General features: G+C 53.0%; 2 protein-coding genes across 3 annotated transcripts; both read left to right on the top strand.

Moving 5' to 3' along the window:
• Window positions 1-996: 996 nt before the first annotated feature.
• Window positions 997-7008, top strand: SLC26A6 (solute carrier family 26 member 6). Of its 2 annotated transcripts, none has more exons than XM_042823214.1 (20): window positions 997-1024; window positions 1601-1756; window positions 1876-2015; window positions 2118-2228; window positions 2509-2684; window positions 2768-2932; window positions 3070-3222; window positions 3431-3513; window positions 3608-3755; window positions 3845-3958; window positions 4098-4175; window positions 4342-4437; window positions 4537-4643; window positions 4833-4902; window positions 5052-5144; window positions 5342-5440; window positions 5961-6146; window positions 6234-6288; window positions 6602-6723; window positions 6802-7008. In XM_042823214.1, the coding sequence occupies exons 2-20, from the start codon at window positions 1620-1622 to the stop codon at window positions 6823-6825; spliced, it is 2157 nt and encodes a 718-aa protein (XP_042679148.1). In that variant the 5' UTR covers window positions 997-1024; window positions 1601-1619; the 3' UTR covers window positions 6826-7008. The 2 variants fall into 2 exon arrangements, with proteins under 2 accessions (XP_042679148.1, XP_042679147.1); XM_042823213.1 differs by having other exon boundaries at window positions 1007-1024; window positions 1598-1756.
• Window positions 7009-7369: 361 nt separating this feature from the next.
• On the top strand, window positions 7370-16495 carry LOC122162975 (cytochrome b-c1 complex subunit 1, mitochondrial). The gene is made up of 13 exons (XM_042823784.1): window positions 7370-7478; window positions 7781-7921; window positions 8507-8593; window positions 9557-9686; window positions 10600-10798; window positions 11414-11493; window positions 11598-11713; window positions 12103-12246; window positions 12964-13124; window positions 14127-14212; window positions 14681-14769; window positions 15326-15401; window positions 16276-16495. The coding sequence occupies exons 1-13, from the start codon at window positions 7416-7418 to the stop codon at window positions 16338-16340; spliced, it is 1437 nt and encodes a 478-aa protein (XP_042679718.1). The 5' UTR covers window positions 7370-7415; the 3' UTR covers window positions 16341-16495.
• The last annotated feature ends 7660 nt before the right edge of the window (window positions 16496-24155 follow it).

Below are 24155 nucleotides of genomic sequence, written 5' to 3'. Positions count from 1 at the left end.
TGCTAATGGGCCTGGGGACCTGGCTGGCAAGGGAAGGCTGCTGGGAACACTTGGGAGGCAGAGCTATGGTCAGGTGGCCCAGTGGCTGTGGGCTGGATGTGCCAGTGTCAGACAGGGGCCAGTAGCTGGAGTGATAAGCAGGCAGTAAATGGTATCTGGTGCTATCCGTTGCTATTAGATGAGGCCTGTGACAGCCTCCTATTTAGTGCCAGGTGAGCAAATAATCAGTGTGAGCAAGTGAGCAGGCACTGAGAGATGTCGGGATGCTGCAGAGACCAAAGGGTGTGTATTTGGTGCTGTTGGTGCTGAAAGCTGGATGAGCAGTCTGCGTGCAAAGGCCATGGTGATGGGTCATGCTGAATGTGTGATTGCCATGGGCAGATTCCTTGCCTGTGGAATGGGATGGGAACAGGCTGCTTTGACCCTGGAGATTGTGGTCCTGTCCCACCACGAAGAGCCACTGGGACTCCCCAACTCCTGCTGTGCCCTGCCCGCTGACTTCACACCACATGGGGTCGGGGCCAGTTAGCCCAATCCATGGCTGGCTGTGTTTCTACTGTGCATCTGGGCCAGGCATAGTTTGGAAGCCCTCCAGAAATAACGGCAATAGCAGGAACGCAGGAAGGTGTGAAAGAGTTCGATGGTACCCGACGGGGAACTTTGGAACAAGATAATGGCCAGGTCTGTGCATGCTGGGGAAAAGTGGGGCAATCCACAGGGCACAGCACACCCATTTCCAGCAGGTAAGCAGGGGCTGCAGTGCAACAAAAGTACCCCAGGTGACCTGGTCAGTGGCTGCAGGCATTGCTGTGCCAGGCCATAGATTTTGCTCTGGGACGTGGTGAGGCTACAGGGGTGCCCCTAGGAGTCCCAGTGATAAGGTGCTGGCTTCCCAGGAATCTTGGCAGGGTGGGAGGGAGGGCAGATGGGAGGGAGCGGTGTCTCAAAGATCACGGGCAGGTATTAATAAGAGGGAGCAGAGAGTGCACCCAACTGGCGGCACCAACCGGTGCGGGTGCAGCAGGTAAGGGGGCTGGGGGAAATGCAGGGGCTTAAGCTTCTTGGGGCATCCCATGAGCAACTCACATATCTGGCTGCAATTGGGCAAGCAACATAGAAATGGAGGCACCTTGGCACAAGCAGGGCAGGGCTCCTGGGCTGTAGAGACATCTCTGTCCGGCTGTGTAGATGAGCCCATCCCTACCCCATACCTCTGTGCCCCTGGCTCAGTCCTTGCTCTGCAGTGCAGGGGGCTGGGGCACTGGTGAGCCAGTGACACTCACGAAGGGTTGAAATTCCTGCTCCCCTCATGTGTAAAGGGACAAAGTCTGCAGGAAAGTCTACGGGGCTGGCCGGGGCTTTGCTCTGCAGCAGTGCTGGCCTGCTGCCCTGCATGTGCTGCGGTACGTATAGGGTGCTGGACTGGGCTGGATGGAGCAGAAAGGTGGTCAGCACCAAGGCTGTCCTACAGAGGTGGATGGATTGGACTCAGTGCAATCCAGTGCCGCGTTCAAGGCACCTCTTGTTCTGACCTTGGCACCCTCCCTGCCCCTTGCCCGGATCCCTGGGTGCGACTGAGCCATCTCTCATCTGCCAGCAGTGCAGCAGACCCAGGGGCCATGGCGGCAGAGATGGCGCTGAGCCGCCGGCCCGGGCAGCCCCGCGGTGAAGTTCTGAGTGAGGCTGACCTGGAGGAGCTGGCACAGAGGAAGCCTCCCAGCAAGACTTCAACACGCGACTGTCTCCCGAAGGCAAGGTAGGGCTGGGGGAATAGAGCTGGGTGATCCCTGCAGGGCTGCATCTCTGGGTTCCTCTGCTGCCCAGCAGTGCTGGTGCCCCTACGTTCAGCCCTGGCTCCCACTCCTTCCCCTGCAGATGCTCAGCCTCCACCGCCAAGTCCCTGCTCTTCCGCTTCTTACCTGTCCTGCGCTGGCTGCCCCGCTACCCTGTAAAGGACTGGCTGCTTGGGGACATTGCCTCAGGCTTCAGTGTGGGCATCATGCACCTGCCCCAGGGTGAGTGATGTGTCCCCATGCCGTGCCCTGTGTGAGGTTCTCAAGGGGTGAGGGCCAGGACTCATCCATCCATAACATTTCTCCCTGCTCTGCTGTGCCCAGGGCTTGCCTATGCACTGCTTGCTGGGCTGCCACCTGTCACCGGCCTCTACTCCTCCTTTTACCCCGTCTTCCTCTACTTCTTCTTCGGGACATCCAGACATAACTCCGTGGGTGAGCCAAGGGACTGTGTGCGGCCATGGGAACGGAGGGGAGGGAGAGAGAATGAGAGGGATGAGATTTTATTTATGGCACAACGTTGCCATGCCAATGAGCAAGAGGGTGGAGGGGCCTTTCTTCTGCCTTCACTTTACCTCACCAAGAAGGCAGTTGGCCAAAACAGAGCCAAAGCACCATGGGCACACTGAACAAGTGGTCATGTGCCTACTTTCTCAGAGAGGCCCCAACTGGTTGCCAAGCGCTGAACTTGGACTCCTTTCCTGCACATCCCCAGGTCCCTTCGCTGTCATATCCGTCATGATTGGCAGCGTGACAGACTCCTTGGTGCCCAGTGAGGACTTTATGGAGTTTGACAATGGCACCAATGTTACAGTAGTCAATGAGGCACAGCGGGATGCTGCCAGGGTAGAGCTGGTAGCCACCATCACAGTCCTGTCAGGAATCTTCCAGGTAAGGACCTAGCATGGACTTGTGGCTGTGGTGTCCTCATGCCCACAAGCTGTGGGACCTCCTACTGTCACCTTTCCTTCCAGGTGGCCCTGGGCCTCCTGCAGTTTGGCTTTGTGGTGACCTACCTCTCAGACCCACTAGTGCGTGGCTACACTACTGCTGCCTCTGTGCACGTCCTCATCTCCCAGCTCAAGAATGTCTTTGGTGTCTCCCTAGGAGAGCACTCAGGGCCACTCTCATTGTTTGTGGTGAGTGAGGGGCTCATTGACACTCTGGAATCCCCAGATGTGGTAAAGCATCACCTACAGGATACATAGAGTCTCCCCAGAAGAGCTAACAGCAAGCTATCTATCTGCTTTCTCTCATTCCCTCCTGCATCCTCCAGACCTTCATTGAGATCTGCAAGAAGCTGCCGGAGACCAATGTGGGCACCTTGGTTACAGCCATCATTGCCATGGTGGCCATCTTCATTGTGAAGGAGCTCAACCACAAGTTCTCTGCCAAGCTCCCCATGCCCATCCCCATCGAGCTCATCACGGTACTCAGAGCTGTCCCAGCTCTCCAAGGGGACACAGCCATGGCCTGGGGCAGGTGACATCACCCATAGATGTCTCTGTGCCCTGCAGGGTGATGGGGGGTGGGACAGGGTGCCTCTGCAAAGGTGGCTCCAGGGCACACATCCCCTTGTCCTCCTGCATGAGTGTGCTTCTGCAGGGAGGCCCTGCCTCACCCAGCCACCCCCACAGATCATCATCTCCACTGGCATATCCTATGGTGTCAACCTGAACTCCAAGTATGGCATCTCCGTGGTGGGCGACATCCCCAGTGGGTGAGTGGGGCTGGATGGCAAGGGCAGCTGTGCTGGGGCACCACACTGCCCACGAGGTCCCCTCCTGAGCCCCATCTTCCTGACTTGGACATAGGTTGAAGCCGCCTGTGGTCCCTAACGTCAGCTACTTTGGGCAGGTGGTGGGCAATGCCTTCGCCATCGCTGTGGTGGGTTATGCTATCTGCATCTCCCTGGGTAAGATTTTTGCCCTGAAGCATGGCTACAAAGTGGACAGCAACCAGGTGATGATCTGACACATATGCAGCCCCTTCCTTTGTAGTGTTTCACAGCTCTCAGCCCAAGGATGCATGGTGCTTCTCTGTCCTTGCAGGAGCTGATTGCTCTGGGCCTCTCCAACTTCCTGGGGGGCTTCTTCCAGTGTTTCGCCATCAGCTGTTCTATGTCACGGAGCCTGGTGCAGGAGAGCACAGGGGGAAACAGCCAGGTGGGTGCGGGTGATTCTGCCTGCCTTTGCTCTCTAAAATCCCTCCCAGCATCCCCACACTGAGGTGTCAACATAGGGAGGCATGAACCAGGGCAAGGAGAACATCCAGGTTCACCCTGGCCTCCATCTCTCCCCTCAGGTGGCTGGTGTCATCTCATCCCTGGTGATCCTGGTAACCATCCTGAAAATCGGAGAGCTCTTCCACGACCTGCCCAAGGTGCAGCCAGTCCCACAGCCTCCACATCACTTCCCAGTCCTGCACATCCAGTATCATGGCAGCGCGGGGGGGGGAAGTGACTGGAGGTAGCCTTGGATGTGGGGCACAGCCAAGTGCCCCCCAGATGTGCCCTTGGCACCTTCATGGATGCAGGCTTCTCTCATAGGCCATCTTGTCTGCCATCATCATCATCAATCTCAAAGGCATGTTCAAGCAGTTCACAGACCTCCGCACACTCTGGAAGTCCAACCGTGTGGACCTGGTAGGGCACTGATTGGCCCTGAGAGAGTTCCTCAACCCTCCCCGGGGCTTATCATGCCATGGGATTAGGCCATGGCACAACTGATTGTGCCTTCTCTAGATGGTCTGGGTAGTGACGTTCATAGCCACCCTCTTGCTGAACCTGGACATTGGCCTGGGAGCCTCAGTGGCCTTTGCATTGCTCACTGTCATCTTCCGGACACAGCTGTGAGTACCCTCAGGCTGGGCTGGGCAGAAGGAATATGTGGTTCCTTGGACATTTGTACTAACTCCCAAGGCTAGCACTAGGATGTCCCTGGTGCGGGGCTGTTGAGGAGTTAAGTGCTGGGGACCTGGTACAGTTTCCCAAGGGCAGAGGAAGCCCACAGGAACAGCCTGTTGCTCTGCTCCCCACAGCCCCCACTATTCCATCCTGGGGCGTGTCACCGATACCGATGTCTACAAGGATGTGGCTGAATATAAGAAGGTAAAAGCATTAAGGTGCTGGCATGGTGAGGGAAGAAGCACCCCCTAGAGGTGGGAGCAATTAGGAGCACCCACAGGGCATTTTAAGGGAGGGCAAGAAGGGGCACATCTCTGTCCACAGGATAGCAAACCCACTCCATCCATCCCCAGGCACAGGAGGTCCCTGGAATAAAGATCTTCCGCTCCTCCTCCACCATCTATTTTGCCAACGTGGAGATGTACTCCGATGCACTGAAGAAGAAGGTAGGAAAATCTGCCCTGAGCACAGCAGGCAGGGTAAAACACCCAGGTCCCTGTGGCCAGGGGAGATGTGGTCCTGGACATCAAGGCTGGCTTAGCAGCAGCATGGCATCCCTCACATACTTCCACGGCATTACTGAGCCCCCTGGGCTCTGCCCCTCTTCCTGACACCATGGCCACGGGGCTGTATGGGTTTGCAGAGTGGCATCGATGTGGATCGCCTAATCGAGAAGAAGAAGAAGGCACTCAAGAAACTGAAGAAACAGCAAAAGAAAGCAGAGAAGGCAAAGAGAAAAAAGGTGCTTCCCAACACCCCCCTCTCGTGCTGTCCCACACCACTTCCCTGCCTGGCCCTAGCCTTCTGCCCATGCTAGGCAGCCCATGGAGCTTTCAGTTTGGCCCACGGCCACCAAACAGGGAGAGGCACTGGCACGCATCTGGGTTATCAGCATCACCTTTAACGTCAGTGGAAGAGGTTGCAGTCATTAATGATTAGATGGGGGAGCTGGTGAGTCATTCACAGTCTGTGGCAAGTTAATCATCAAAATGAAGAGTGAGAGCAAAGGCTAACTGGGGAGAGGAGTCTAATGAGGCCAGTTCCAGTTATTGGGGTGAGCCCACAAGGTGACCCGGAAAGAACCTAGAAGCGGGACTTGAGTGTGAGCAAAGTGCCTGCTTCTGGCACATCCACCTCCATAACACAACTAGAGCTCCTCCAAACCCCAATGTGCAATAGGGCAGGACAAATCCAGGGTCCTGGGGGGACACTGCCCTGCAGAGTGCCCCCAGCACCCACGTGGTGAAGGGGTCTTCCCACAGGACACAGAGGCTGAGTGCAATGGGCCAGGCGTTGCAGTGATTGAGCTGAGTGGGGAGGAGGGCAGCACACCTGCTGAACCCACCCTGCGCTCCCTGGGACTGCCCCAGCCTGACTTCCATGCTGTCATCCTGGACTTCAGCCCCGTCAACTTTGTGGACACAGTCTCCATCAAAATCCTGAAGAACGTAAGGAATCAGGGGTGGTGCAGGTGAAGGACAGCCAGATGGCAGCTGCTCATCCCTTTTCCCTGACATGATTTTTACCATTTGCAGATCTTCAGGGATTTCCACGAAATAGAAGTGGATGTCTTTGTTGCCAGCTGCCCAGGTGAGGAGAAACCACAGGGCTATCAGCCTCTGCAGGGAACAGCCACCCCTGTGGGACACAGCTGCTGGCCACGGGGCTGCTGTGCCCTCTACGGTGTCCCCTACCCCAGGTTTCCCCCAGAGGAGAGTAGCTGCAGAGCCACACCATGGGGTGCCAGGTTGTCCCCACTGGCTGCACATTGCTCTGGGGTCCCAGTGTGAGCTCTGCGATACCGGCTGTCCAGTCATGTCCTGAGCATCCTTTGGAGCACAGGGGGGTGGGAGGCTCATTTGGTGCCAGGTGCCAGAGGTTCACTGCTTCTCCCTCTGTGCAGCGTCTGTTCTTGCCCAGCTGGAGCGAGGCAACTTCTTCAGCTCGACCATCACCAAGCACTGCTTCTTCCCCTCGGTGAACGACGCCGTGCTCCACATAGACGGGCGGATGCGCCCAGCCCCAGTAAGCGCCCAGCCCCGCCTTCCCCACTGCCACCGCTCTGAGGGACGGCAGAGCCGACTTTCTTCTCTGCCCCCTTAGGCGAACCTCAGCACCAAAATGTAGCCCTGCAGAAGAGACAACGGAGGAGCAGGGCCATGCTGCCGGGACGGCTTCACCACCTCCCTGCCCAGGGCCTGGAGCCTCTGTGGGACAGCGTGGGGCGCTTGGAGCCGGCCTGCTCCATGCTTGGGGCTGTCAGCACGGCTCCACCACAGCACGGGTTCCTCAATAAAGGCGTCCTCAGCCCGCTAGGCCTCATCTGTGCAAACGGCGCTGCTGGGCCAGCCGTGACCCGCCGCTCCCTGCGGGCGGCCCCAGGCTCACCGCAACCACCATGTCTCCCTTTCCGTCGTCTAGACCTACACCGGGCGCGGGCACAAGTCGGGAGTCCCGTCCCTGTGCCGGTGATCGCGTACCGGTGATCGCGTACCGGTGACCGGGCCCTGCCCCAAACCCTTTCTGTCATCGCGGCCTCCCACCACAAGGCGGCGTAGCACCGAGGACCAGCTCTCTGTCCCCGCACGCACGTGCATTTCCGCCCGCGAGATCCGCTGAGCATTTTGCGCATGCGCCTCCCCGCCCCTCAGCTCCTTCCTTCCGCCTCCTGTTTCGCACAGGCGCACTACAGCCCGCTCGGTCGCTGCAGGGACAAGATGGCGGCGTCCTCCGTGTGCCGGGCGGCCGGGCGGGTTTTACTGCGGGGCCCACACCCCTGCGTGAGTCGCTGTGGGGACATTGGGGCAGCGGTGGGGCGGCTGGGGGCTGGGAAGGATGGTTTGGGGGGTTGGTGGGCGGGCGGGCAGCTCGGCTGCGCTGTGCGGCGGAATGGCGGAATCCAGCCCGTATCTCGGCCCGGAAGGTCATGGGGACGGGTGGGCAGCGAGGGGCGGATGGGAGCTGCGAATGCGAGAAGGCTGCTCTCACCGGCCTGGCCCGACAATGTGCCCTGCTGTCTGCGTGCTGGAGGCCTGTGAGGCAGAGGAGAGGTGCTGGTTGGTGCTGAGAGCTTTCATTTCAGGCGGCCCTGCTGCCTCTGACAAGGAACCGCGGTACCGCCACCTACGCGCAGACACTCCAGAACATCCCTGAGACAAACATCACCACGCTGGACAACGGGCTGCGGGTGGCCTCGGAGGAGTCCAGCCAGCCAACGTGCACGGTGAGCCTCAGGCAGATTGAGGACTCGACGTAGTCAGCTTTGCCCAGACTGTCACCGATTTCCCATAGTGACAAACCTGGCTTTAAACTGGAGTTTGATGAAGACTTCAGTCAAACTGTAGTAGTAGGAGGTCTAGCCTGGCTTTGTACAAGTCTGGCCAAGCTTTTGTACTGTACTGGTTTCCTGAGCTCTGTAGTTTTTGATGTAGTCCCACATGTAAGCTGTAACTGACCAAAAGTAGTTTCATCTTTGGCAAACCTGTCAAAGGTTTTTGTGAAACTGCTATGTTAAATGCTTGAATGTGTACTGGAAATAGTTCACAGAATCACCAAGGTTGGGAAAGATCTTCAAGATCTTTCAGTCTAACCATCCATGTATCACCAATAGTACTCACTAAACCATGTCCCTCAACATGAAACACAAAATCCAAACGTCCTCAACACAAAATCCAGTTGCTTGTTAGTATTTTGGAGCTACTGTTGAAGCAGACTTCTTTTCCTTGCTGTTACACTTATGGCATGAGTCTTGAACATACTGCCTGCTTGTTTGTTTTCTAATACGTGTGTTTGATATCTTTGCTGTTAGGTGGGTGTGTGGATTGGGGCAGGGAGCCGCTATGAGAATGAGAAGAACAGTGGGGCTGGGTATTTCGTGGAACATCTGGCATTTAAGGTAAGACTGGGTCTGGCATAAGACAATGGAGACAATGTTGCAGAAGTTCACTGATGCGTTAGTTCTTGCTTTGGAGGCTGTAGGTATTAAAAGAGGTGTAGGTGTGAATCAAAATTAGTTCATCTGAATGTTAGAGGCTTTGCATATAGCATAACAATAAACTTTCAAAAGCATCTAGTCTGAATGGTGTTCTTTGTTTGAATGTGGGGCAACTTGCATATGTGAACAAAGGCTGTCATTTATTAGTTGGTATTTTTCCTCTTAAAGGAGGAAAGTCATAGGTTGGACTGATTCTCAGATGCTGTGATTCCTTACTATAACACACTCATAAAACTGTGATGAAACACGTTTTCTCAGGGTAGCAGGCAGAGCTGAATGCAGCATTTCCTTATAACCGTTTGTTTATCTTTGGATTTGTTGGTGGGTCAATGAAATTGGAGACTGCATCGCATGCTTTGCTCTAATTGTATCTGCTAACAGGTCTAGGACAAAAAGCATCTAAGCCTGGGGCTTGTTGATATAAGTCCAGCCCATGTCACTGCAGACAACTGCAGTATCTGTTTTGCTCCCTAAGGATGAGCTCTATTTCAGAAGCCATGTTCTGCTCCTATTCTGGTATCTTCTGAATATTGCTAGTTAAATGGCTAGAAACCTGCTTCCTGTTTTTAGTGGTGACTTGCCCTTGTTTACTTACACTGATGTGATTTTCAGCCACCGTTGTACTTTAGCTTAGATCTTCTCCTTCCCTTTGGGTTTCATTTGGCATTTCAAAATACACTTCAGCCATTTTTTAGCTACAGTAAATAAGCCAAGTGCCAAATATTTTGCTTTCTGCACTAGCTCTTGTTTTTGTAAATCAAGTGACAGGTTTTATTGTATTAGGTTTTTACTGTTCTTTTTACTACTTTATTTCAGCTACATGGGAAAGCTATTCACTATCTCTGTATTTCTACATACTTCTAGGGCACAAAGAAGCGTCCTTGTGCTGCCTTTGAGAAGGAAGTGGAGAGTATGGGAGCTCACTTCAATGGGTACACCTCACGTGAGCAGACTGCCTATTACATAAAAGCCTTGTCCAAGGACATGCCGAAAGGTAGGATGGCCAGTGTGAAGAAAAGCAGGTGCTTCTCCCCCACCAGTATACTTTCTAGCAATTGACCAGGGAATGAGGCTGTTGCTGAGCAGTGAGTTGGAGATGGTATTTGGCAATTGGAGGGAGCACTGCCAAGAAATGGTGCTTTTCCTGATCTGAATGTGTGTGTTTGGTGGCCCTGCTAGGCAGGGGGGTTGGAACTACATGATCCTTGAGGTCTCTTCCAACCCAGGTGATTCTGTGATTCTGTGATTCTGTGATTTAAGGCTGCAAGCTCACTTGTACCTAAAAGCAGCTTTGCAAACCTCTATTTTTCAGGTTGTGCTGTATTGCTGGAAGGCGGGGGCTAGGGTTCAGTAGTGTGTAGCTGCTTTATGGAGCTAAGAAGATGAGGTCAGCAACAGCTACTGTGTCAGAAGTGCTCAGTGCCACTCTTGTGGATGTCGCGTATGCTCTGTGCTACCTACAGTGTGCAGGCTCCTATTTGGGTCAGTTTTGTCCAGAGGAGGTGGTTTGAGTCAGAGCTGTTGTTATGACTCGGTCCTACTTTTGATGTGGACTATGCTATAGATATTGCAGGCTCTCCACGGGAATTCAGCTTGTTTCTGCAACGGTACCTTGTTTCTGGCATGCATCACCTTCTGTGTTTGTTACCTTCTGCCAGCTTTCTGCTGGCAATGGTGAGCTATCACCAATGCTTGGCAAGCTGATTCAGAGATTTCTTCATGCTAAAACTGTGTTATCTGTCCTTCTCCGATGCTGTGGGAAAGGATATGTTGTGTTGTGCCACCATCCCAGCACAGTTTATTTCCCCTCTTGCTGTATCCCTGCTGCTTTGTCTGTCTTTTCTCCTTTCAGCAGTGCTGGGTAGCAGTCAGGCAGCAAGACTGCTAATGTAGCAAATATGTTGCAGTGGTTGAGCTTCTGGCTGACGTTGTGCAGAACTGTGCACTGGAGGAATCTCAGATCGAGAAGGAGCGTGGTGTCATCCTTCAGGAGCTCGAAGAAATGGACAATGACTTGACAAACGTCACCTTTGATTACCTTCATGCCACTGCTTTCCAAGGCACTGCACTGGCCCACACCGTCGAGGGGACCACAGAGAACATCAAGTGAGCTACAGACTGGTTGCGTTATGTAGCTTGTGGGTTCAGTCCTTGGAGTGTGTAAATCCTGCAAGGAAACCAGTCGGAGTGTATGCAGGGAATAAGTGAGGCTGTATGTGGAGGTGATACGTGCCCATGGGGTTCTCATGTCTTGACTGTGTTTTCCATCTTGATGCTGGTACATGTGTAACGCTGCACGTGTTCTTCTCTAGAATCAGTCTTCGTGCAAGATCTGATGCTGGTAGGGCTTGGCTGAACCTTTGCCCATACTTGTTGGCTTACACCTTTAAGGCATTAAGAGCTAGTGGTGCTCATTAAAGCGGTGGCCTCAAGCATACACACCTGTTAGAGCCTTGGTTTCCCTGTACCAAGGGTTGATACTGTAGTCTGCATGTGAACACTGTCTTTAACTCTTCCTCTTGAACACCTGTTTCCATTGTCTGTGTTCCAGAATTAGAGTGCAGGCAAAAAAGGCAGTACAGTTGTACTTCAGGGAGGTATTATTACCCTATAACTAACTGAATCAGCAGCATCACTTTTTTCCTCTACACAGTGAATTCAGTCTCTTATCCCTTCAATTCTGAGAAGCTGATCTATTAGGTATTTCTTTGTGCTTTCTAGGCATCTGACTCGAGCAGACCTAGCTTCATATATTGATACTCACTTCAAGGCACCTCGTATGGTCCTGGCAGCTGCTGGAGGTAAGCCCTAGAGACTCTGGTGGTCAACCCCCTTGGCATGCATCTCTAATGTGAAATAACATGATTTTATTAAATGGAGCTCTATCAACTTCTCCTATTGCCAGGTATTTCTCACAAGGAACTGGTAGATGCAGCTAGGCAACACTTCAGTGGGTTGTCTTTTACGTACAAAGAAGATACTGTGCCTATTCTGCCACGCTGTCGTTTCACAGGGAGTGAGGTAAAGTTGTTTTTGTTCCAGTCAAAACAAGGAGCTGTTGCCAAACTGTTGAATGGATACAAGACTAGCTGTAGTCGCTCCTGTTCACGCATCTCAGAAGCTGATAGCACAGCGTGTTGGTAGTGTTCCCATGTTCTGTTCTTTAGGCTTATTGCCACAATATGTTGGGTTTTAGATAGAAACAAAGTCCAGTAAGAATGTGAGGCTGTTGCTCACAACATCTAATGGAAATACTTCATCAGAGCGAGTGATTTGTCCTCAGTAGAGCCTGAGGCAATTTTGTTTCGCTGGGTAACATTAAGTTCTCCGGTTTGTCAACTTGGGATTGCAGCAGACTGCAAAGTCACCATGCTCAGTCAGCTCTTCTCTGTTCCTTGGTGACTTCCTAGATCCGTGCCAGAGACGATGCTCTGCCCGTTGCCCATGTTGCTCTTGCTGTGGAGGGGCCAGGATGGGCTGATCCCGACAACGTTGTCCTGCATGTGGCAAATGCTATCATGGGACGCTACGACCGCACGTTTGGAGGTGGCAAGGTAGGAGACCTGGGAATGTGACAGGGAGAGCCTGGAGCCTTTTCTGTAGAATATTGTGGAGCCACCAGATGAAAGGGATTTATGGGAGGCTGTTCTGTTTAGTTTCCAGCTTTGGTCAGAGATGTGGAAAATGGAAGTTTAATGGAGGCTAACCCAGAACAGTTGTTAAGATGTGATGCTAGGAAATGAGTTGAGCCTTTTCTGCTGTTTGGAAGAAATTCAAGAGATGAATTCTCAGCAGCTTTTCCTGCCTTCTTAACCTGACTGCTCAGTCAGGAGGGCAATGGTAGAAACAGGACAGAGTAATCCATAGTCTTATGATGCAGGCCTGCCTTGTAGGTGTAAAGCAGTTGGAACTTATATAAAGCCCCAGTACTACATCCTTTCTTGTCTATAATTTGTCTTTACTGCTAACCCCTGCTACTGGGAAACCTTGTACTTGCCATTTTCTCCACTCCTATAGTGGTATATGTACCAGTTCCTCATCTGCTGCTGGGAAAAGATTTTGCTGTATAGACTTCTAGGCCATTGCGTGTGGCTTTTCCAACTGTGACTCTCATCTGTTGCCCACATGAAGAGCCTAAATTAAGCTCTCCTTTGAAAAGCGTTACACTCCGTCTTGTCTGCGGTCCTTGTGAAAACAGCTCAGGGGGAAGGAATTTGAGCTCTGAGGAGGCTGTCTGGTTGAAATGGCTGATGGTATCTCCTTCCTTACAGCACCAGTCCAGCAGACTAGCTGCGCTTGCTGTGGAGCATAAACTCTGCCACAGTTTCCAGACGTTCAACACTTCCTACTCTGATACTGGTCTCTTTGGTTTTCATTTTGTTGCTGATCCTCTGTCTGTAGATGATATGATGTTTTGTGCTCAGGGCGAGTGGTAAGTACAAGTTTGGCAAAAGATCTGACCTTGTGGGAGGGTAAGCTGGTGGAGGTCATGTCTGGCCTCCAGAGTGCTGCATCTCTGCATGAATGCCTCAGTAACTTGCATTCTGGTTGTGTGATCCTGTCAGTGGTTTCTGTAATTGTGTCAGGATTGCTTTTGAGGATTTTAATCCCTTTGGGTTCTTCAGGTCTTCGGCGCATAGCTTCCCCACATTAGCACTGAGGCTTTGGCTCTTTCTGTACAAGTAAGACCTTTCCTTAAAGACAGGGCTCTCCAAGGTACGAAAGTACAAAAGACATGTGCCTGCTGTCCCGTTAGGTTTGGGCAAAGCAGGCAGAGTTCGTGTCTTCCGAACGGTTGTGTTGTGACTGACACATGCCCTGCTGCTGGAGCCATGCCAGCATTTGAGGCCTTCTGTTGGTCTTACTCTGTGTACATATGTGCCATTAATGGTTCAAGGTTGCATCTGAGCTTCAGAGCCGTGCTGTGCTGTGAATGGAGCAGATGGAGTTAGCCCCTGCCCCAGAGACGTTGCGGTTGGCAGGGGAGGAAGGGATTTAGCAGCTGGAGTCCAAACAGACTCTATATAACTGTCTTATTCTTTCAGCATCAGTTTCCATAGCAGCTTGGCATGTGTGGGAATAGCTGACACGCCTGCCTTCTCTTGTGATAGCATACCACAGACCGCTTGCTGCTGTGCCTGATAGGCAAGCTAGAGTCGACACCAGAGCTGCTTAGACCTTTGTGAGTGCAACTCAGCATGGAAACTGTTGGCTGATATTCCCTGCCTATCAGCTTCAGCTCTTTCACTTGCCTCCTGCTGTTTGTTGCTCTCTATTTCTTAGCTACGCTGTGGTGGTCAGGACTGAATCTCAGGCCTGCGAGACAAGTGATGCTAATAGCATATTTCTGCAGACTTGGGAAAGGGAAGAATGCACTTTCTGCCCGAACGGACAAACGCCTCTAAGAGCTTTGGTGGTCCTGTGTCTGTTGCAGGATGCGTCTGTGCACTAGCACCACGGAGTCAGAAGTGAAGAGAGCCAAGAACTATCTGCGGAGTGCCATGGTGGCTCAGCTGGATGGTATGTTCTGGCTTATAGAATAAAAGCTGTTCAGTGCTTTTGGATCTCTAGTGGGGAGTGGGAGCTCTGCTAGATATATTACAGTACTATTGGCAGGTGCTGGGCAAAACTCCCTTTCTCCTTCTATGGTTTCAGAGTAGCTGATTACAGTCTGTTGTGCTACAGGCTTACTCTGACTCTGTCAGAGTCTGTAAACTTGTTGTTGTTTTCCTGCTGCAAGTGAATAATACATATGTACTGTTTGGTGAACTTGGAATTTAGATGTTCAAGCAGGTCTGCCTTGGCAGTAATGCTTTGGAGATCAGGAAGAATGTTTGCATTACTTAATTCCTGCTGAAGCTGCTTAGTGTGATTACTGTGACTTCATTAGAACCTGGTTAATGGCTAGAGTTGTCTGCCTTGGCTGATGATCAGGCTGTGAAATTTGGGAAACCGTTCCACTTTGCTGACAGTATCTTCAACACCTAGGTACTACTCCAGTGTGTGAAACAATTGGAAGCCATCTCTTAAATTACGGACGCCGTATCTCTCTGGAGGAATGGGATTCCAGGATTTCTGTAGGTACCTGTTTGTTTTCTTTGGGAGTCCTGAGCACACTTGGCACTGCCATTTTTCTGGCCTTAGTTTGTCTCAGTAATGCAAGGCTTACTTCTCCCTTAGGTATGCAGCCTGGAGCCCAGGCACTCAGGTCACTAGTAGGAGTACAGTAGAGTACTGGCAAAGACTTGATGTATCCTGTGACCTTGAGTCTAAATCCACTCCATCTCAGTGAGAGTTAAACATCCCAGCTTTGTTAAACAACCCAACTTGAAATTCCTTTAATAGTTGTCCTGGAGGTGGCCACCATCTAATTTGTATAGTTGTGTAGCTGTTGTATCCCCTTGGAGCCTTCAGATTTTGGACTGCCATGTCTTCAGTACCCTCAGAGGAGTGCACTGTGTAGAACATTAGCTGTCCTTGCAGACCAGGGCTGGACAGTTGGTGTGGATGGCCCCTGTGGATCCAACAGCACGTTTTTAATTATCTTGATATGTAAGAGCAGTAGTAACTTCAAGCTTTGAGAAATCTAAGTCTGCCAGAAGGGTAATTAATTGCTTGTTTATTACTCATTAGGCTGTTGATGCAAAAATGGTGAGGGATGTATGCAGTAAATACATCTATGACAAATGCCCGGCGCTTGCAGCAGTCGGTGAGTGACCAGTCAGTTCTTCCGGGGTAGCTCAATAAATGGGGTGGTCAAGGGCTGAGCAGAAGCAAAGTGCAGGCACTTTGTATACGTCTGTTTTGGCCTCTTAAGTGCTCTGGCTCTGTTATTACCCTCCTGCCTCCTGAATGTTAGGTGTGCCAAAGCACGTTTGCCAGGAGATCAAACCTGGAGGTGATGGAGACGCAGTGACAGTGAGCTGCTGGCCGTCCTCCCACCTCTGCTGGATGTGGAGCTGTGACTAAGAATGGGAGTCCCATAGCTGGGTGTGGGTCCAGTGGCATCTGCCAGGTGTCCTTACCCTGGGGTCATGGTGGTTTATGTAAGTGAAGCGAAGGGGCCCAGTCCTGTTGTGCTGCTCTGGCATGTCTGTCTGGCCAAGGATAAATTCCTCTCAGAAAACCTGCCTGAGCAGCTCAGCTCTGCTGCCTCCTCCTTCCTGCATCGTGGATTCCCCTCCTCCTTGCAGTTGCTTACTCTGGGCCTGCAAAGTAGAGCAGTGCAGAAGGGAGAGGATTTTCAAGCAGGAAGTTGGAAAGAATTAGCCAGAATTTCCATTATTTGGTTGCTCCCTGTATTTTGTATTTGTATGTGAAGCTGTACTGGGTGTTGTGGAAGAACATGAGCAAAGAACCTATTCTGAGGGGAAGAAAAATAAAAAGCGATGGCTTCTCTGTCAGGAGATGGCATTTGCCAGTTTTCCTGATTCAGGTTTGAGCTGCAGTTACCTGGTTTTGCATGTAGCTGTTCTGGATTATGAGCACGGTATGCTCTGCCACCATCTGCTTTACAGCTATGGGAAACCACACAGTGATTTTAATTACAGCTCCAGTGACTAACTCTTGTTCTGTTCACTCAGGTCCCATTGAACAGCTGTTGGATTACAACCGTATCCGCAGCGGCATGTACTGGATCCGTCTGTAGGATGTGTCCCTGCTGGATGGAGCAGTGAAGCTCTGTACTGTGACAGGGCTCCCAGAATTGTCTGGCTCTAAACATCTTGTGTACTGGGACAAGGAGGAGTCCTATCCAAATGGCTGTCTTGGTGTTAAATGTACAATAAAAAAAAGATAAATATATCTTCTGTGAAGTTGGTTCTGCTAGGTGCTGACTGTGTCTTGCTGGGCCGCAGGTGCTGGCGTTGTTGATCTGACCAAACTGGTGAGGTATGGGAGCAATCTTGGTTTGTCAGAGCTTGTGCTAGAAACTTGTCTGTCTGCAGCTCCTCACTCTGTCCTGAGCTGGCACTGTCCTGCCGTGCCAGCAGTCTTGTCTTTAGGCTGGCTGCAGGATCTCTTCCCTGGTATGAAACTGCTGAGGAAGCTCTGGCTGTGCTGTGGAGTGGCAGCGTGGTCAAATAGGGGTTATAGCATTCCCGCTTTGTAGAAATGAGAATGAAGGTCCCTTGCCCAAGAGGGCTTCTGTGCTGTCGTTACTGCTTGTCAAGGAGATCAGAATGTGTCTTCAGAAAGGCTGCCTCTTCCTGGCCCTGAGGTGTGATGGTAATATTTCTGTCCTTGCTATTTGTTGCCCATTTGTTGGGTTGGCTGCCTCCCTGGGAAAAGCTGTGTAATGTCTCTCTCCTTGATTAGTTTCATGCAAAGCTGATCAGCTGAGTCCCTACCACCTGCTTTAATTGGTGAAGGTGATCAACCTGGCCTTGCCTGATGCTGCCTCAGTGCAGCTGAGCAGAATCAGGAGTTCTGAGGAGCTGGAACTGTTGCTAGACAATCATTTTTCAAGAGCCCTTACTGGGATGTGGTGCCTGTCATCTTTAGGAATTTGGTTGCTGTAAGCCAGCTCAGTGAGCACTTACCTACATGTTCCTCATACAGATGAGCCACCATCCATCCAGACAGTCCCACCCATCTGTACTGAAGTATAGAATGACCTGTCCTGCACCTGGAAGATATCTCAAAGTCTGACTAGCTGGAAGAGCTACCTGGATGCTCCTGTATTTTGCCCTCAGGAAGTTGGAACGTAGAACTGAAAGCAGGAAGGATGAAACCAAGCAGAGGGTTTGAAGGGCAGCTTCCCACCAGGTGGCACTAGCTTACGCTGGGAAGCTGCAAGGTTCTCTCGTTTTTGTCTCTGGAATTGGTCTCCCGGGGATTCTCGTTTAATTTCTAGGTGCTGCCCTGACAAGTGGGATTTAAAAATAGTGTAAAAGTTTCTAAGAGTTAGTCATTACACTTGAGACTAATCCAGTGTACTAAATCATTTGTGCTGAATCTGGATTCTTGAGGAGAGAGTCAGTGTGTCTGAACTCATTGCGTGTAGTAGGCAAGTTTGAAACTGTTAAATGTTCTCTGCAATTTGGGTTTAACTACCATCGCAAGCTCTGGCTCGTTGGAAGTGCACTGAGGGCTGCAAAACCAAACAAGCTCACTTACGCCTTGTGGAACCACTAAATTGCTCTGCCTTGGGTTTGTGATTGCAATTAGCCTGTAATCCTCCTGTCTTCCATCACTTGATATATTTTTTTTTTTCCCCCTTGGTGATCTTTCTTGTGTTTCTCACCAACTGCAAAGCGCTCTGGCAGAAGTACATTGTTGCTTCAGCATTTCCTACACCTTTTCTTTGTTGGAGGGTTCTTGGAAAGGCTTTTCCTTGTGTAAATCTGCAGCCCCTCCTGCACTACTTTGTCCTGAGGAACAGATTCAACCCCCTTTGCAACTGTTGCTTCATAGACTTTGTTTCAGTGCAGAAGAGGCAGGTGGTGCAGAGCAGCGTGCAGCTGCAGCTCTGCAAGGCTGCCTGAGCTATGCAGTGCTGGAAGGGTGGTGGTTGTTTTTTTTTCCCCACATGCTTTTATCCATGCGAAATGTATCTGATCTAGAGTGGGATCTGTGCTGTGGTGGGCAGCGTTGTGTGCAGAGCCTTAGTGATGAGGGGCTTGGGAAGCACAACCTGGAACTCGGGCAGACTCATCAGATACTTGGCAGCTGAGTCCCTCTGTGCTGGAGGACGTGAAGCCCTGATCCAGTTGGCAGGTCGCCACTGTTTGAGCCACAGGCATGTGTTTCTGTTCCACCATTAGAGCAGCCTTAGTCCAAGAGAATCCAACCTGGGAAATATCTGGCACGACAGAAGCATCTGCTCGAAATTCTTTTCCTGAACCTTGAAAAAGCGAGGTGTTTTCCTGGACCTCTCTCCTCCCCTTCCTGTGGTTCCCACTGTCTGGTGAAGGACAGCAGCAGTGCCAAAGGAGGAGTTGGAACCATCCCTAGAACAGGACAATTCGCTGAAACTGGAGATGGCCTGGGTGACCCAATAAATCTGTTTCCTGGCTGCCTGGACAATGCAGGATTGTTTGTCAGGGCTCTTTGACCAGTCTAGTTCTCAATGGCTGAAGTGTTTTATTTTGCTACTTCACTTGAAAGGTTAGTTGGGATCCCATTAGAACGTGCTGATAAACTTCATTTGATGTAGGAATTGGCCTTGGCTACCTCCTCTTTTGCGCAGTTAAATGTCTCATCCTTCCTCCACATAGTTCCCTCTTTGAAGCTTACACCTTCCACTACCTCCAGGCAATCATCTTCCCTCTGACACCTTGAGAGGAGGGGTTGGGAAGGAGGATGCTTTGTGCACGTATACCCAAGGCTCTGTGAAGCCATCTGCACAATACCTCAATGATTTTTTTTTCCACCATGCTGCAGCCTTGCACTGGGCTATGTAGCAAGGAAAGCTCTCAGTACCCCCTGCATGTGGGGCAAGGGCAGCTGTGCAGGGTGGGTCTGCCTGTGCAGCAGGCAGCCCCTTTGATATGTGAGCTGCTTGTTGGGGATGTGGGCGCTTGCCAAGAGACATGGACTGCAGCAGCCAATTGTCGGTAGTTGCCTCACCTGAACTAATTACCCCCACCCCCCGGAAAGTACAGTTGATGCTAATCATAGGTGCTGAGCCAAGCCTGTCCTCAGGGAACCAGGGAGGTTTGGAGCCGTGCCTCTGCTCGGTGCCAGTGAGCTGCTGGGAGGAGAGAGCCCTCAGCCCTCCGCGCCATTTCTCCACCAGCTCTCCTGCTGAGGCTCACAAGAAGACTGAATGTTCCTTATGATGCAGCATCGCCACAGCAAAGGTGGGGGTTGCTGGGGTGAGGTGGTACCAGCATGTGGCAGACCTCCACCTCACTGTGCCTTCTGTGCCACATGCAGACATGGCACATCAGGAGAGCAGCGCTGCCTGCGTGCATATCCTGAAATCCCCTATGGGAAAGGCTCATCTAAAGCTGTGGTGCATTCTTTGCTTGGGAAAGAAGCGGACAAAGGGCCCATCCAGGCCTGACTGCCAGCTCCAGCCATCCCTGGCGGTGTGAGATTGAGTGGGGCACGGTGCAGGACTTGTCAGCATTGTCTCTGCTCTTTCTTCAGCAGCCTGGGTGGAAGGGGATGAGCCTGAGCTGGATATCCTCATTAAAGCTGCCTTACCCCCACACGCCACTCAATGAGGATCAGTGGTTCTCACTTTTCATCTCTCCAGCTCCATTCCATCATGTGTTTTCTGGATGCCCTGTATCGCCTGCTGGAGCTGCTTGCTGAACTTCCTGCACACTGGAATGATTTAAGGCTCTGTATGAGAATCATACAGCAAAGGACAGCAGATAGATTGAATGCTATGTGACCTGATTGGGGCAAGGCTAATTATGTAATTAAGATATTGGAACAGGAGCTTGAATACTCGAGTGCTATACCAGGAAGTTCCAGCATCAGGATGATGAGCCTTCAGCTTGCTGTGCACCCAACTGTCTGTGGGGAGCTGGCACTCGGAACGGTCCTCAGGCACAGTGTTTGCAACAAACTGCATTAGTGCTGTTTGTGATTTCCTGCATGTGTGCACCTTGGGTGAAGGGTGAGCACTCGGATAAAGCTGCAAAGGAAATGTGCTGCCTATCCCTTGTGTGTTACGTTCAGGTTAGGGGTTGACACTTTTTGGAATGGAGGATGGAAGGGGTGGATCATTATTTTAATGCTTTACCAAGGGCGCTACCATTGTGTTGCTTCAAGATTTAGGATTTAGGATTTGATACACATTCAGCTTTAGACAACTGGTGTTCTGACCTCAGCACCCAACTCAGCAGTGCGCCGATTCACAGCAGGTGCTGCCCTGGCTCCTTGGGTACGAAGTGATGCCAGCGCACCCAGCTCTGCGTGCCCTGCGCCCAGGCTCCACGTGGCAGCTCTGCACTCCCATTCCTTCCCCCCTGCTGCGAGGCTGAAGGCCTCCTGTAGCCCAAACCACATGTGGCCGTGGCTGTCCTGCTTCCCCACTTTGTTTATAGTTGTTCCAGATGTGCTGCACTTGGCCGCAGCCCCAGTGACGTGGGGACACAGCCATCTCCTGCTGCCTTGCACGCAGCTGTGACTCACAGGTGAGCGTGGCACCACTGTGAGAGCCCCCATTTGTTCCTATATCTGTCCCCGTGGGTGCAGAACTCCTGCCCTCTGCCTTCCCAGTGCTGTTCCCTGCCTGTGGGGCTGAGGGTCCTCGCGTGCGCCGTGTGGCCGCCGGCCCCGTGCCAAGGAGGTGACGCAGCCCTCCTGCTCACGGAGATATGAAGTCATCCCGGATGGGTCCGCGCAGGGGATGAGTTCCCATGGTGACAGACAGCGATGCACCCTGGCGGGGCAGGGCGGATGTTTGGTCCTTTTTATTCTTTTCTTCTGGAGATGGGCGCCCAGCCAAAGAGCTGAAGGAGCAATGGCACAGCCTCTCAGGGGAGAGCGCCGAGGACAAGTCTGGTCTCGTGTGCTGCGCAAATCCTTCTGCAACACAGATCCCTGTGTCCACAACAGGGCTGCTCCCACCCCTCTGCAGCCTCTATTCCTCAGCCATGGGATGTCCCAGCAGAGCGCTGCCCGGAGTTTTATCCTTCCCATACACCATGCATGCTGCAGGCAGCTTTAAACAGAGGTGCTGCTGGGAACCCGGTGTTGCTAACTGGTGTAAGAAGTATGGATGCACAGTGTCATCCTGCAGGTAAAGCAGCGTGTGCCATTATTCATGTGCCTTGACCCGAGGTGTGCACAGGGTCGTCTTCTCACACACCCCTGTGCAGCACTGTGTGATGGGGACTCTGTGAGCACTGCTGGAACTCCCCTGGAGCCACAGGCCCCTTCTAGAGGGGTGTGGGTGTGGGTTGTGAAACACTCTAATAGAGGCAGGGAGGAAGCATTGAGCAATCACCCCAACCTCCTGCCACTGAGATTTGCAGCCCAGGCTGGAAATAAGGGAGATTGGTACAGGGCTATACAAAGGAGGGGGGGGAGGAGGATGTGCAGGGGTATAGGGCTGTGACAGCTGAGCTGAGCAACCTCTCTTACATACCTGCAGAGCTGGGCCCAAGCAGTGGTCACCTCTGCTGTTGTCTGAAGGAAGAACAAACCCTCGGAGCCCTATAAAGCTGTGCACCAGATCACCCCGGTGTGTGCCTGCGGAGCCCACGGGCAGGGCAGGGCAGGGAGCTCAGTGATCGCAGCTGTACCGACGTGCCCCCAGGGCGGGTGCTTTGCTGCTGCAAAGCAGCAGCAGATAGAGACTTGTGCCACGATCCATGGGGTGAGCACAGGGAGAGGCAGCACCAACCCCATGTAGAATGCAGGGGTAGCTTTGCTGCTCCCCATCCCTTGTGCTTCCGTCCATCCCCATGAGCAAGCTGGGTTCCCTCTGCACAGCCATATCCTGCTGTGGGTGGGGGCAGCGGGGCTGGGAGCAGAGGGACACAGCCCGTGCTCAGGACCGTGGAGCTGAATTTCTGCAGGATGAACCGGGCTGTGTGGGCAGTCCCCTGCAGCTGGGGCACTACAGCCCCTCCCTACTGTCCCCCTCTGCTGTCCCAGAGCCTGACTGAGGCTTCTCGATTCTATCATGCTGGGATGGCCATGAACCAGCAGCGAGAGCATCCCTCTGGGCAGAGAAGGGCTTTCATCTTGAGGTTTTGCCCTGCTGCGCCGTGGCTTCGTGACATGGGGTGCCACGAGGTGCCTCCCCCAGCACACAGAAGCCATGCCAAGCTTTGCCGGGACAGCCGGCGGCGGCTGCTGATGGGAGACATTCCTGGAGCTTGTCCCAACCGGCCCCGCTGCGGGCGGCCCCCCCAGTCCCTCCTCCCCGCGTAGCACCAGCCCCCAGCTGTCCCAGCCCCATGGGCTCAGCGCAGTGGCAGAGCTGAACCCCCACCAGCTCACGATGGAGTGGAAGCCGCCCCCTCCCTCTCTGCCTGTCCTTGCTGGAGATGCCAGGCAGGGATCTCTGCAGCCTGCGCATCCCTACAGCCTTGCTGTGGGGAAGGAGCGAGAGCCGCCACACCGCATGCATGCGCACATACACAGGCTTTGCTGCCAGACTGCAAAGGAATCCCATCCGGAATCCCACCCAGGCTTCGCTGCTCCCCGCTCATAGCACAGCGGAGCTGATGGCAGCGCTCTGGAGCAAAGCAGTGCAGATCTGCAGCCCAAAGCCCCGCTCCAGCTGTGCCGCGTGACTCACTGCTCGGCATGAAGCGGGGTTGGAAATGCACCCCAGGCTGCAGAAAGCAGCTTTTCCCTCCCTTCCCATTAAGCCGGCGGTGAGGGCGTCTGCCAGGCACGCGCAAGGCAGGGAGAGGCTCAGCCCTGGTGCTTTGCGTGTGCCTGTGCTCAGCAGAGCGAGGGGCTGCAGGGCGAGGGGCTGGGGCTAAGAGAAGGGTTAGAGTTAGGGTTAGGATCAGGTTTGCACGCTTTGATCAATGCCATCAGGAGGACCACATGCTCCCTTGGGGCCAGTCCAGCCAGGAGATGGGGAACCCCAGCCTTAGACTGCAGGAACCAGCACTGGCTGCCGGCCCTGGAGGGTTGGGAAAGGACAGACAGCAGCTTTGAGGATGTTCCAGTGGGATTGGGGACACTGTCGTTGCAGGGCACGGGCCTGGGGCTGCAGGGACAAAGGGTGGATGGAAGAGTAGAAGGAGTGTTTAGGAATTAAAGCTGGGGGTTGAGGGAATGCCTGCAGTGGGTTCTCTGGTGGGAATAGGGCTGCTGCTCCCCCCACAGTGTGACTCACACACACCTGGTGCTTCCCCTCCGCAGGCGCAGATTCCTTCCCCAGTCGAGGTATGCGGGGGAGCCTGGAAGCACCAGCAGTCCCTCGTGCTGCAGAGGAGGGCTTGCAGCTTTTAGGGTTCCCTGCGTACCCTGCATAGGGATGCTACTGCAGGGCTCTCCCCATGGCCACTGCCCCTTGCCAGGTTTGGCTATGCTGCCGGGCCCAGGGCGGTTGCAGAGCATCACTGTGTGCCCAGTTCTGCCCGTGCACCGGTGACCCTGAGCTGCTCCGCCAGCGCCAGGCCCGGGGCCAGCGGCAGAACCCTTGGCAGACCCCTCCACTCTCTGATTAATGAAGCCCCTGTCTAATTGGGACAGGCCATCTTGTCTTCATTAAGCAAACTGTGGTAGGAGGAGGGCTTATGGATGGCCCTGACCTGGGGTCAGGCCCACGGTTGTGGGGCAGTTGGAAGACACCTGTGGCCATGGTGACCTCTGAAGCAGATTTAGGGGCCTCACTAGGGTTGGCTGCAGAGAGGATGGGGATGATCTGCTCATGTTGCCTGTAAGAGAAGAGGGGCACCTCCATTCCTTCCCTGCTCAGAACAGTTTGCTCCTGGGAAAGCTGCCTGCAGCTGCCCCGAGCATCCCTGCTTGGTGGCAGGTAGCCCTGCCGGGACCCCTAGATGTGAGGCGACCCCTCACCGTCTCCCTGGTGCCC

This window comes from Centrocercus urophasianus, unplaced genomic scaffold (genome assembly GCF_019232065.1).
Source record: "Centrocercus urophasianus isolate 14NV4802_14NV808 unplaced genomic scaffold, USGS_Curo_1.0 seq_22, whole genome shotgun sequence".
NCBI lineage: Eukaryota > Metazoa > Chordata > Aves > Galliformes > Phasianidae > Centrocercus > Centrocercus urophasianus.
This window is presented reverse-complemented; position numbering and strand designations above follow the sequence as displayed.

Bases quoted from the DNA above. Each gene is read 5' to 3' on its own strand.
- SLC26A6 (XM_042823214.1), top strand. From the start codon at position 1,620: ATGGCGGCAGAGATGGCGCTGAGCCGCCGGCCCGGGCAGCCCCGCGGT. The intron at 2,933-3,069 runs GTGAGTGAGGGG...TGCATCCTCCAG, and splicing joins GGCCACTCTCATTGTTTGTG to ACCTTCATTGAGATCTGCAA. The intron at 5,145-5,341 runs GTAGGAAAATCT...ATGGGTTTGCAG, and splicing joins CCGATGCACTGAAGAAGAAG to AGTGGCATCGATGTGGATCG.
- LOC122162975 (XM_042823784.1), top strand. From the start codon at position 7,416: ATGGCGGCGTCCTCCGTGTGCCGGGCGGCCGGGCGGGTTTTACTGCGG. The intron at 9,687-10,599 runs GTAGGATGGCCA...AATATGTTGCAG, and splicing joins GTCCAAGGACATGCCGAAAG to TGGTTGAGCTTCTGGCTGAC. The intron at 13,125-14,126 runs GTAAGTACAAGT...TGTCTGTTGCAG, and splicing joins TTTTGTGCTCAGGGCGAGTG to GATGCGTCTGTGCACTAGCA.